At 39.7% G+C, this 12,681-nt stretch overlaps 1 protein-coding gene across 2 annotated transcripts in view; it reads right to left on the reverse strand.

Annotated features, from left to right (window-relative positions):
- Window positions 1-12,681, reverse strand: part of UIMC1 (ubiquitin interaction motif containing 1) — a 191,398-nt gene that overhangs the window by 121,844 nt on the left and 56,873 nt on the right. For both annotated transcript variants that reach the window (XM_065873423.1, XM_065873424.1), the window contains exon 2: window positions 1,471-1,625. In XM_065873423.1, the coding sequence (XP_065729495.1) occupies window positions 1,471-1,617 (147 nt within the window). In that variant the 5' untranslated portion in view covers window positions 1,618-1,625. The remainder of the gene's footprint in view (window positions 1-1,470; window positions 1,626-12,681) is intronic.

Raw genomic sequence — 12,681 nt, forward strand, 5'->3', positions numbered from 1 at the left:
CCCACATGCCACAGGGCAACTACTGAGCCCGCACACCTCAAGTAGAGAACTGTGTGCCTCAAACTACAAAGCCCATGTGCTCTGGAGCCCGAAAGCCACAACTACAAAGACCAACAAGCTCTGGAGCCCACGCACCACAATCAGAGAGAGAAAACCCTTGCACCACAACGAAGATCCCACATGCCGCAACAAAGACCCGACGCAGCCAAAAATAAAAATAAATTAAAAAAAAAAAGAAAAATCATATTAAAAAAGCTAAAGGATATGGTCAATCATTTGTGGTCAATGATTAGGTATAAAACATGAGATAGATAAAAAGAGTTAGGGATAATTCTGAGCTTTATAACTTGAGGTAAATGAGTGGTTCTACCATCAAATGAGATAGAAGATAAAGAAGAGCGAGAGGTAAACTTAGAGGAAAAAACTATGTCTTACTTCACTGGCTTACTGGATGTGACCTATAGACAGGTACAAATCTCCAATTAACAAATGGAAATAGGGAACAAAGGAAATATGTTAAGATCTATTACAGCACTATCCAACAAAGCTTTCTACAATGAAGGAAATGTTCTATACCTGCGCTAACACGGCAGGTACTAGAGGTGACTAGTGCAAGAAAGGAACTGATTTTTCCTTGTATTTAATTTTAATTCATTTAAATTTAAATAGCTACAGGTGGCTAGTTGCTACCACATCGGACAGAGTATATCTAGAGACTTAAAAGGCATTTCCATTGTCTTTCTCTCACTTTCCAAACATATGAAAATTAAGATTCACATCTAACTTATGCAAATAGTTTTAAAATATCTCCTTCAGTTAATATAAAACTGAGGAACTATGATCCATCCTCAGCCAAACAGTATGATTTCTTTCTTTTAAGTAATTCTTTTTTTTTTTTCGGTACGCAGGCCTCTCACTGTTGTGGCCTCTCCCGTTGTGGAGCACTGGCTCCGGACGCGCAGGCCCAGCGGCCATGGCTCATGGGCCCAGCCACTCCGTGGCATGTGGGATCTTCCTAGACCGGGGCACAAACCCGTGTCCCCTGCATCGGCAGGCGGACTCTCAACCACTGTGCCACCAGGGAAGCCCTTAAGTAATTCTTAATTCCATTTACAAATCAAAATGAAGCTAAGTAAAAACTGCATGGTCAGGACTTCCCTGACGGTCCAGTGGTTAAAACTTCGCCTTCCAATGCAGGGGGTACGGGTTTGATCCCTGGTCGGGGAGCTAAGATCCCACATGCCTCCCGGCCAAGAAACCAAAACATAAAACAGAAGAAATATTGTAACAAATTCAATAAAGACTTAAAAATGGTCAACAACAAAAAAAAAACCTTAAAAAAATTTTTTTAATTTTTAAAAAAATCAAAAAACTTCATGGTGTCATTAAGGTATATTCTCACAAAACAAACCAGTCACAGATAAGGAGGCCTAGTCTGAGACCTAGTGCTCTACTCTTCATAATACTGACCTCTCCATCACTATCAGATATCACAATGAATGCATCCTCAAGTCTACGCTTCTTCTTCACATTGACAGGACTGGTAGTTTCTATATCTTTCTTCTCCAGGTTCTGAGCTTCAGAGACTTCTTTAACTTTTTTCTTTCTCCGTGGCATCCTTTTGTCTGAAATACAAGGAAAAATAATTTAAAGTATAAGTTTTTTAGATGCTATTTGTAATTTGGTCATGTAAAAAAAAAGATATGCATCTAACAGAAGTAAAACTGGACTTCTGAACTCTTCTACTACTCATTAAGATTTGTATTTTTTCTATAAAGGAAAAAATACATATATAAACCTCATCTCTTCAGCGATATTTCAATAGGAAAAATACAATAATTTATTCTAGTTCCTTAAACATTAACTTAAATAATTGGTCCTCTTGACTATATATTATTATTTATTTAAAAGTTTTTTTTAAATACCAATGCCTCAACCCAATAAAGGACATCTTCAAAATACCCACTGCTAATATCATACTTAAAGGTGAAAGACTAAATGCTTTCCTCTTAGGACAGGAACAAGACAAGAATGTCTGCTTTCATCATTTCTATTGAACATTATACTGGAGGCTCTAGACATGTCAATTAAGCAAGAAGAAGAAATAAAAGACATCCAAATAGGAAAGGAAGAAGTAAAACTACTGCCTTTCGTAGATGGCATGATCTTGTATTCAAAAAAAAAAGAACTAAGAAATCCACTAAAAAACTGTTATAATTAATTAAAAAGTTCAGCAAGGGGGCTTCCCTGGTGGCGCAGTGGTTGAGAATCTGTCTGCCAATGCAGGGGACACGGGTTCAAGCCCTGGTCTGGGAAGATCCCACATGCCGTGGAGCAACTGGGCCCGTGAGCCACAACTACTGAGCCTGCGCGTCTGGAGCCTGTGCTCCGCAACAAGAGAGGCCGCGACAGTGAGAGGCCCGCGCGCCGCGATGAAGAGTGGCCCCCGCTTGCCACAACTAGAGAAAGCCCTCCCACAGAAACGAAGACTCAACACAGCCAAAAATAAATAAATATAGAAAAAAAAAAAACATTTATCATAGAACCTAAATAAATAATTTAAAAAAAAAAAAAAAAAGTTCAGCAAGATTGCTGGATACAAGGTAAATATACAAAAATCAATTATACTGTTATCTACTAGCAATAAATAATCCAAAAATGAAAATTTTAAATTCCATTCTTAATAGCATCAAAAATAATAAAATTCTTAAATAATAATAAAATTCTTATACAAAATTCTTAACAAAATTTAACAAAAGTGCAAGACCTGCAACTGAAAACTTTAAACTATTGTTGAAAGATATAAAAGATCTAAGTAAATGCAAAGACATCCCACGTTCATGAATTGGAAGACCTGACATTGTTAAGACAACAACATTCCCCAAATTGCTCTACAGATACAACCCTAATACAATTCCTATTGGCTTTTTTGTAGACATAGACAAGTTGATCCTAAAATTCACATGGAAAAACAGAGGTCCCAGAATAGCCAAAATAATCTTGAAAAAAAGGAACAAAGCTGAAGGACTCACACATCTCAATTTCAAAACTTACTACAAAGCTACATCATCAAGACCGTGTGGCACTGGCACAAGAATAGAAATAAAGATAAATGGAATAGAAGAACTATACATTATGTGAGAGTCAGGAAAACACCCACACATTTGTTATCAATTGCTTTCGACAAAGGTACCAAGATAGTTCAATGGGCAAAGTATAAGTCTCTTCAACAAATGGTACTGGGACAACCAGATATCCAAATGCAAAAGAATGAAACTGGACCTCTACCTCACATAATAAAGAACTGCACGAAATAAATGGATCAAAGACCTGAAGGAAAGAGCAAAACCTATAAAATTCTTAAGCAAAACATATGCATAAAGCTTTGTCATCTTGGACAGGCAACAGTTTGTTAAATATGACATAAAAAGCATAAACAACAATGGGACTTCCCTGGTGGCGCAGTGGTTAAGAATCCACCTGCCGGGCTTCCCTGGTGGCGCAGTGGTTGAGAGTCCGCCTGCCAATGCAGGGGACATGGGTTCGTGCCCCGGTCCGGGAAGATCCCACGTGCCGCGGAGCGGCTGGGCCCGTGAGCCACGGCCGCTGGGCCTGCGCGTCCGGAGCCTGTGCTCGCAACGGGAGAGGCCACAACAGTGAGAGGCCCGTGTACCACAAAAAAAAAAAAAAAAGAATCCACCTGCCAATGCACGGGACATGGGTTCAAGCCCTGGTCCGGGAAGATCCCACATGCCACACAGCAACTAAGCCCATGCACCTCAACTACTGAGCCTGCACTCTAGAGCCCATGATCCACAACTACTGAGTGCACGTCAACAACTACTGAAGCCTGCATACCTAGAGCCCATGCTCTGCAAAAGAGAAGCCATCACAGTGAAGCACACGCACCGCAATGAAGAGCAGCCCCCACTTGCCGCAACTAGAGAAAGCCTGTGCGCAGCAACAAAGACCCAACGCAGCCAAAAATAAATAAAATAAACATATGTATTTTTTTAAAAAAGCATAAGCAACAAAAGAAAGAACAGATAAACTGGGCTTCATCTTATTAAAAACCTTTGTGCTCCAAACCATAATATTAAGAAAAGTTTAAAAAAATAATAAATGGGAAAAATATTTGCAAAGCATCTATGTAATAAAGGAACTGTATACAGAATATATAAAGAACTCTTGCAACTCAACAGTAAAAGGGCAAATAAACCAACTATAAAATGGGCAAAGAATATGAACACACATTTCTCCAAAGAAGATATATAAATGACCAGTAAGCACATGAAAAGGTGTTCAACACAATTAGTCATCAGGCAAATGCAAAGCCCACTAATGATTGCTATAAAAAAAATAATGGAAAACAACAAGTGCTGACGAGGATATGGAGAAATTGGAATCCTAGTATATTGTTGATGGGAATGTAAAATGGTGCAGTCACTGTGGGGGAAAAAAGAAGGAATGAAGTATTAATACAGGCTACAACATGAATAAACCTTGAAAACATGTTTAGTCAAAGAAGGCAGTCACAAAATATCACATTTTATATGAAACATCCAGAAGAGCAAATCTATAAACATAGAAAGTAGATTAGTGATTGTCAAGGACAGGGGGATTGGAAGAGTTGAAGAGTAACCACTAAGGGGCAGAGATTTCTTTTTTGAGGTAATAAAATGTTTTAAAATTCTATACTTTTCAACTGTATGTTTTTTAATTGAAAATATAATTGATATACAATATTATGTTATCTTCAGGTATATTAGATAGTGATTTATTTGCATACATTATGAAATGATCACCATAATAAGTCTAGTAACTCATCTGCCCCCATACAAAACTATTAAAATATTACTGACCATATTCCTTATGCTATTACATCCTCATGGCTTATTTATCTTTTAACTAGAGATTTATACCTCAATCCCTTTCATCAATCTTGCCCCATCTCCAATCCCGCTCCCCTTTGGCAACCACCAGTTTATTCTCTGTATCTATGAGTCTGTTTTGTTTTGTTTTTTAGATTCCACATATAAGTGAGATCACACATCTGTACTTGTCTTTTTCTGTCAGACTTATTTCACTTAGCATAATACCCTCTAGATCTATCTATGCTGCTCCAAATGGCAAAATTTCATTTTTTTATGGCTCAGTAATATTTCACTGTGTGTGTGTGTGTGTGTGTGTGTGTGTGTGTGTGTTTACGACTTCTTTATCCACTAACATATCAATAGACATTTAGGTTGCTTCCATATCTTGGCTACTGTAAATAATGATGCAATTAACACTGGTGTGCATATATCTTTTCAAATTAATGTTTTTGTTTTCTTCGGGTAAATACTCAGAAGTGAAATTGCTGGATTATATGGCAGTTCTGTTTTTTAATTTCAACTGTATAGTTTAAGTGGGTGGATTATATGGTAAGTGAATCATATCTCAAAGTTGTGGGGGGGTTTTTATTTTAAGAAAACAGCAAATGTTGTCAAGGATGTGGAGAAATTTTTTATAAATTTATTTATTTATTGGCTGCGTTGGGTCTTTGTTGCTGTGTGAGGGCTTTCTCTAGTTGCAGCAAGCAGGGACTACTCTTCATTGCGGTGCACGGGCTTCTTATTGTGGTGGCTTCTCTTGTTGCGGAGCACCGGCTCTAGGCATGTGGGCTTCAGTAGTTGTGGCACACGGGCTCAGTAGCTGTAGCTCACAGGCTCTAGAGCACAGGCTCAGTAGTTGTGGCACATGGGCTTAGTTGCTCCACGGCATGTGGGATCTTCCTGGACCAAGGCTCGAACCCATGTCCCCTGAGTTGGCAGGCAGATTCTTAACCACTGCACCACCAAGGAAGTCCCAAGGATGCAGAGAAATTAAAACTTTCATCCACTGCTAGTGAGAATATAAAATTCTGCAGCTGCTGTGGAAAATAGCTTGGCAATTCCTCAAAAAGTTAAAATACACTTAGCAATTCTACTCCCAGATAAACACCCAAGAAAATTAAAAAGTATTCAAAAAAAAACTTGTACTTAAATGTTCATAACAGCCTTAATCATAATAGCCAAAAAATGTAAATAACCCAAATGATGAATGGATACACAAAATGTGGGACATCCATAAAATGGAATATTGGTCAGCCTTAAAAAGGAACAAAGTACTAATACATGCTACAACATGGATAAACCTTGAAAACATTATGTTAAATGAAAGCAGCCAGACACAAAAGCCCACATATTGTATGATTCTGTCTATATGAAACATCCTGAATAGACAAATCTACAGAGACAGAAAGCAGATTAAGACTGCTAGAAGTTGGAGGAGAGAGAAATATAGACTGACTACTTAATGACTATAGGGTTTCTTTTTGGGGTGACGAAAATGTTTAAAATTAGAAAGTGGTGATAGCTGCACGACATTTTGAAGGTACGAAAAGCTATTAAATTATAAACTTTAAAATGACTAAAATGTTGGATTTTATGTTCTATGAATTCTACCTAAATTAAAAAAAAACCTCCCCAGGTGATTTTACATTATAACCAAAGCAGAGACTTAATGACTTAAATAGTCACTGATTTAAAAACAACAACCTTAGGACTTCCCTGGTGGCGCAGTGGTTAAGAATCCACCTGCCAATGCAGGGGACACAGGTTCGAGCCCTTGTCCGGGAAGACCCACATGCCATAGAGCAACTAAGCCCATGTGCCACAACTACTGAGCCTGAGTGCCACAACTACTGAAGCCTACGGGCCTAGAGCCCATGCTCCACAACAAGAGAAGCCACCACAATGAGAAGCCCACGCACCACAACGAAGAGTAGCCCCCACTTGCCACAACTAGAGAAAGCCCGTGTGCAGCAACGAAGACCCAACACGGCCAATAAATAAATAAATAAATAAATAAATTTATTTAAAAAAAAAAAAAGAACCACCTTAGGGACTTCCCTGGTGGCATAGTGGATATGACTCCACGCTCCCAATGCAGGGGACCCAGGTTTGATCCCTGGTCAGGGAACTAGGTCCCACATGCACGCTGCAACTAAGAGTTCGCATGCCACAACTAAGGAGCCTGCCTGCCGCAACTAAAACCTAACGCAACCAAATTATTTTTTTAAGGCAAAGCAATTTTAAAAAAATAAAATAAAAAGAACAACCTTAACTGTGTTACAAACTGCTCAAATTGTTTAATCATCCAACTACTCCTAAGGGAAATGTTACCTCTTATTATCAAAAAAAGTCTGTACACGGCTTCCCTGGTGGTGCAGTGGTTGGGAGTCCGCCTGCTGATGCAGGGGACGCGGGGATTCGTGCCCCGGTCCAGGAGGATCCCACGTGCCACGGAGCGGCTGGGCCCGTAAGCCGTAGCCGCTGAGCCTGCGCGTCCGGAGCCTGTGCTCCGCAACGGGAGGGGCTACAGCAGTGAGAGGCCCACGTACCACAAAAAAAAAAAAAAAGTCTGTACAATCCTAGTATTAAGGGAGGATAGTAATAAAATGTACACCCAAACACTTCCAATCCAGAGTCATTCACAAAATCATTCCCTATCATAAGAATGGAAGCTAAACACAAATTTCTATTCTTAATGCATATTTTTTAATGACTTAAGTCTTGAAGAAATAGAAGAAATCACACAGAAAAGAAGAAAATATTAAGCTAATAGGTAAATTTTTTACTGTAGTATAGATGATTTACAATATTGTGTTGGTTCCAGGTGTACAGCAAGGTGATTCGGTTTTTTTTTTTTCAGATTATTTTCCCTTACAGGTTATTATAAGATACCAAATACTATTGTTCCCTGTGTTATACAGTAAATCCTTGCTGCTTATCCATTTTATGTATAGTAGTTTGTATCTGTTAATCCCCTACTCCTAATTTATCTCTCCCCTTTCCCCATTGGTAACTGTAAGTTTGTTTTCTGTCTGTGAGTCTGTTTCTGTTTTATATACAGATTCATTTGTATTATTTTTTAGATTCCACATATAAGTATTATTATATACTTGTCTTTCTGTCTGACTTCACTTAGTATGATAATGTCTAGGGCCATCCATGTTGCTGCAAATGGCATAATTTCGTTCATTTTCATGGCTGAGTAATATTCCATTTTACACACACACACACACACACACACACACACACACACACACCACATCTCCTTAAACCAATCATCTACTGATGGGCATCTAGGTTGTTTCCATGTCTTGGCTATTGTAAATAGTGCTGTTATGAACATTGGGGTGTCTGTATCTTCTCAAATTAGAGGTTTTGTTTTTTGTTTTATACAGCAGATCAAATTACAGTTTTTTTCATCTTTTCTGGATATATGCCTAGGAGTTGGATTACTGGATCATATGGTATCTCTACTTTTACTTTTTTAAGGAACTCCATAACTGTTTTCCATAGTGGCTGCATCAATTTACATTCCCACCAACAGTATAAAAGGGTTCCCTTTTCTCCACACTCTCTCCAGCATTTGTTATTTGTAGACTTTTTGTTAGTCATTTTGACCAGCATGAGGAATCACAAGATCTGAGATATGCCTGTATATGAAATTCTAGAAAAGACTAATATAATCAATAGTGAAAAGAAAACAAACAAGTAATTGCCTCAGGGCAGACTGGGGGAGAGAGAGAAATGACTGATAACAGGCACAAGGGTACCTCCTGAGATAAGTGTTCTGTATCTTGATTATGGTGGTGGTGGTGGGCTTCCCTGGTGGCGCAGTGGTTGAGAGTCTGCCTGCCGATGCAGGGGACACGGGTTCGTGCCCCAGTCCCGGAAGATCCCACGTGCCGCGGAGCGGCTGGGCCCGTGAGCCATGGCCGCTGAGTCTGTGTGTCCGGAGCCTGTGCTCCACAACGGGAGAGGCCACAACAGTGAGAGGCCCTTGTACCGCCAAAAAAAAAAAAAAAAAAATTAGCCGGAGTGGTGCTGGGAAAACTGGACAGCTACATGTAAAAGAATGAAATTAGAACACTCCCTAACACCATACACAAGAATAAAACTCAAAATGGATTAAAGACCTAAATGTAAGGCTGGACACTATAAAGCTCTTAGAGGAAAACATAAGCAGAACACTCTCTGACATAAATCACAGCAAGATCTTTTTTAAAAGACCCACCTCCTAGACTAATGAAAATAAAAACAAAAATAAACAATGGGACCTAATTAAACTTAAAAGCTTTTGCACATAAAAAGAAACTATAACAAAATGAAAAGCCAACCCTCAGAATGAGAGAAAATATTTGCCAACGAAGCAACTGACAAGGGACTTATCTCCAAAATATACAAAGAGCACATGCAACTCAATATCAAAAATACAAACAACCCAATCAAAACATGGGCGGAAGACCTAAATAGACATTTCTCCAAAGAAGACATACAGGTGGCCAATAAACACATGAAAAGATGCCCAAGATCACTGATTATTAGAGAAATGCAAATCAAAACTACAATGAGGTATCACCTCACACCAGTCAGAAGGGCCATCATCAAAAAAAATCTATAAACAATAAATACTGGAGAGGGTGTGAAGAAAAGGAAACCCTCTTGCACTGCTGGTGGGAATGTAAATTGATACAGACACTATGGAGAACAGCATGGGGGTTCCTTAAAAAACTAAAAACAGAACTGCCATATGACCCAGCAATCCCACTCTGGGGCATATACCTGGAGAAAACCATAATTCAAAAAGATACATGCACCCCAATGTTCACTGCAGCGCTATTTACAATAGCCAGGACATGGAGCAAACCTAAATGTCCATCGACAGAAAAATGGATAAAGAAGATGTGGTACATATATAAAGTGGAATATTAACCATAAAAAGGAATGAAACTGTGCAATCTGCAGAGACGTGGATGGACCCAGAGACTGTCATACAGAGTGAAGTAAATCAGAAAGAGAAAAATATCGTATAATATCGCTTATATGTGGAATCCAGAAAAATGATACAGATGAACTTATCTGCACAGCTGAAATAGACACAGATGTAGAGAATGGATGTATGGGTACTGGGGCGGTGGCGGGGGTGGAGGGGAAGGAGGGGGTGGGATGAATTGGGAGACTGGGACTGACATACATACACTACTATGTATAAAACAGATAACTAATGAGAATCTACTGTACAACACAGGAAACTCTACTCAATTTTCTGTGGTGACCTAAATGGGAAGGAAATCCAAAAAAGAGGGGCTATATGTATACATATAGCTGATTCACTTTGCTGTACAGCAAAAACTAACACAACACTGTAACTATACTTCAATAAAAATTAATTTTAAAAAAAACAGGAATTTTCAAATCATCACTAAAGACTAGAGAAGTGATCCCATGCCAAATAAGCAAAATTTGGAGGAGCTTTATTAGAAAATATTTTGGTTGAAAAAAATCAGAGAGACTATGCTGATCCAAAACCATAGTCCCAGGGACTCCTTTGGTGGCGCAGTGGTTAAGAAACCGCCTGCCAATTCAGAGAACATGCGTTCGATCCCTGGTCCAGGAAGATCCCACATGCCACACAGCAACTAAGCCCGTGTGCCGTAACTACTGAGCCTGCGCTCTAGAGCCCGCAAGCTACAACTACTGAGCCCATGCACGGCAACTACTTAAGCCCATGTGCTCTAAGGCCCACGTGCCACAACCACTGAGCCCATGTGCTGCAACTACTGAAGCCCGCATGCCTAGAGCCCATGCTCTGCAACAAGAGAAGCCACCGCAATGAGAAGCCCGCACACCACGATGAAGAGCAGCCCTGCTCGCCACAACTAGAGAAAGCCCGCATGCAGCAATGAAGACCCAATGCAGCCCAAAAAATTAATTAATTAATTAAACTAAAAAAAAAAAAAATAGTCCCATACTTGAAAAACAAAACCGGAAAAGGGGAAAAGTAAAAGAGATTATTTTTATAACTTTCCTTCTCTCTCTTTCTCTCTCCCTCTGCTATGTCTTTGCTCTATCTCTGTCTCTTTCATGAACACACACATATACACACATACACACTGACTCATCCATATACTTCGGTTCTGGGTGATGAAATCAATAGACAGACTCTTTTGGAACCTTTAGAGAGCAGAAAACTGAAATGCTATCTAGTGAGTAGATAGGGCGACAGGAATAAAGAGTGACCTGATGAGAAGAGGCTAACAGTAGTAAGAATAGTAGCACGTCCCCTAAAACTGGTTTGAAAAGAGGGTCTCTGTTTACTGGATTCACCTGGTAAGGCAGCCAAAATTAGGTTGTGCCAGAACAAGGTGAAATCCATTGCCACATTATCTGCTTATAACTTTATCTCTGCTCTACATAAATAATGGTGTTTCTAGGATGCTGAAAATCACACTGAATGTAATCTCTTTCCTGTTGTTTTTCCCTAATACTGAATAAAACGTGGACGATTTCCACAATAAAAAAAAAACAAAAAACAGGGCTTCCCTGGTGGCGCAGTGGTTGAGAGTCCACCTGCCGATGCAGGGGACACAGGTTCGTGCCCCGGTCCGGAAGGATCCCACATGCCACAGAGTGGCTGGGCCCATGAGCCATGGCCGCTGAGCCTGCGCGTCCGGAGCCTGTGCTCCACAACGGGAGAGGCCACAACAGTGAGAGGCCCGTGTACCACAGAAAAAAAAAAAAAAAAAATTAGCCAAAGAATTGAAGTACACATTTCTCCAAAGATTATTTACAGATGGCAAGCAAATGCGTAAAAGATGTTCAATACGAATAGCCATCACGATGTGATACCACTTTACACCCACCAGAATGGGTGTATGATCAAAAAGACATACAATAAGTCTTCCCTGGTGGTGCAGTGGTTAAGAATCCGCCTGCCAATGCAGGGTACATGGTTTCAAGCCTTGGTCCAGGAAGATCCCACATGCCGCGGAGCAACTAAGCCTGTGTGCCACAACTACTGAGCCTGCACTCTAGAGCCCAAGAGCCACAACTACTGAAGCCCGTGCAACTAGACCCCGTGCTCCGCAACAAGAGAAGCCACCGCAATGAGAAGCCCATGCACCGCAATGAAGAGTAGCCCCCGCTTGCAGTTGCGACTAGAGAAAGCCTGCACGCAGCAACGAAGACCCAACGCAGCCAAAAATAAATAAAAATAAAACATTTTTTTAAACTTATTAAAAATTTTAAAATAAAATTTAAAAAGGCATACAATAACAAGTGTAGGCAAGGATTTGGAGAAATTGAACCCTCATACACTACTGGTGGATATGTAAAATAGTGAAGCCTCTTTCGAAAACAGTCTAGCAGTTCCTCAAAATGTTAAAATTAGAGTTACCATACAACTCAGCAATTCCACTCCTAGGTAAATAGCCAAAAGAAATTAAAATTTATGTCCACACAAAATCTTGTACATAAATGTTCACAAAGCAGCATTACTCATGAGAGCCCCACAATGGAAACAACACAAATGTCCATCAACAGGTGAAGGAATAATGTCACATCCATACAACAGAAAATTATCCAGCAATAAAAAGGAATGAAGCCTGATACATGTAACAACATACATAAAGCTTGAAAACATCATGCTAAGTAAAAGGAAGCCAGAAGGACCACATACTGTATGACTCCATTTACATAAAATATCCATATTAGTAAATCTATATAGACAGAGTAGATCAGTGATTGCTTAGGGCTCAGGGGGAATGGTACTGATGGCTTAGGGGTATGGAGTTTCTCTTAGGGGTGAAGA

Source organism: Phocoena phocoena, chromosome 3 (genome assembly GCF_963924675.1).
Source record: "Phocoena phocoena chromosome 3, mPhoPho1.1, whole genome shotgun sequence".
In the NCBI taxonomy this organism is placed as follows: Eukaryota; Metazoa; Chordata; class Mammalia; order Artiodactyla; family Phocoenidae; genus Phocoena; species Phocoena phocoena.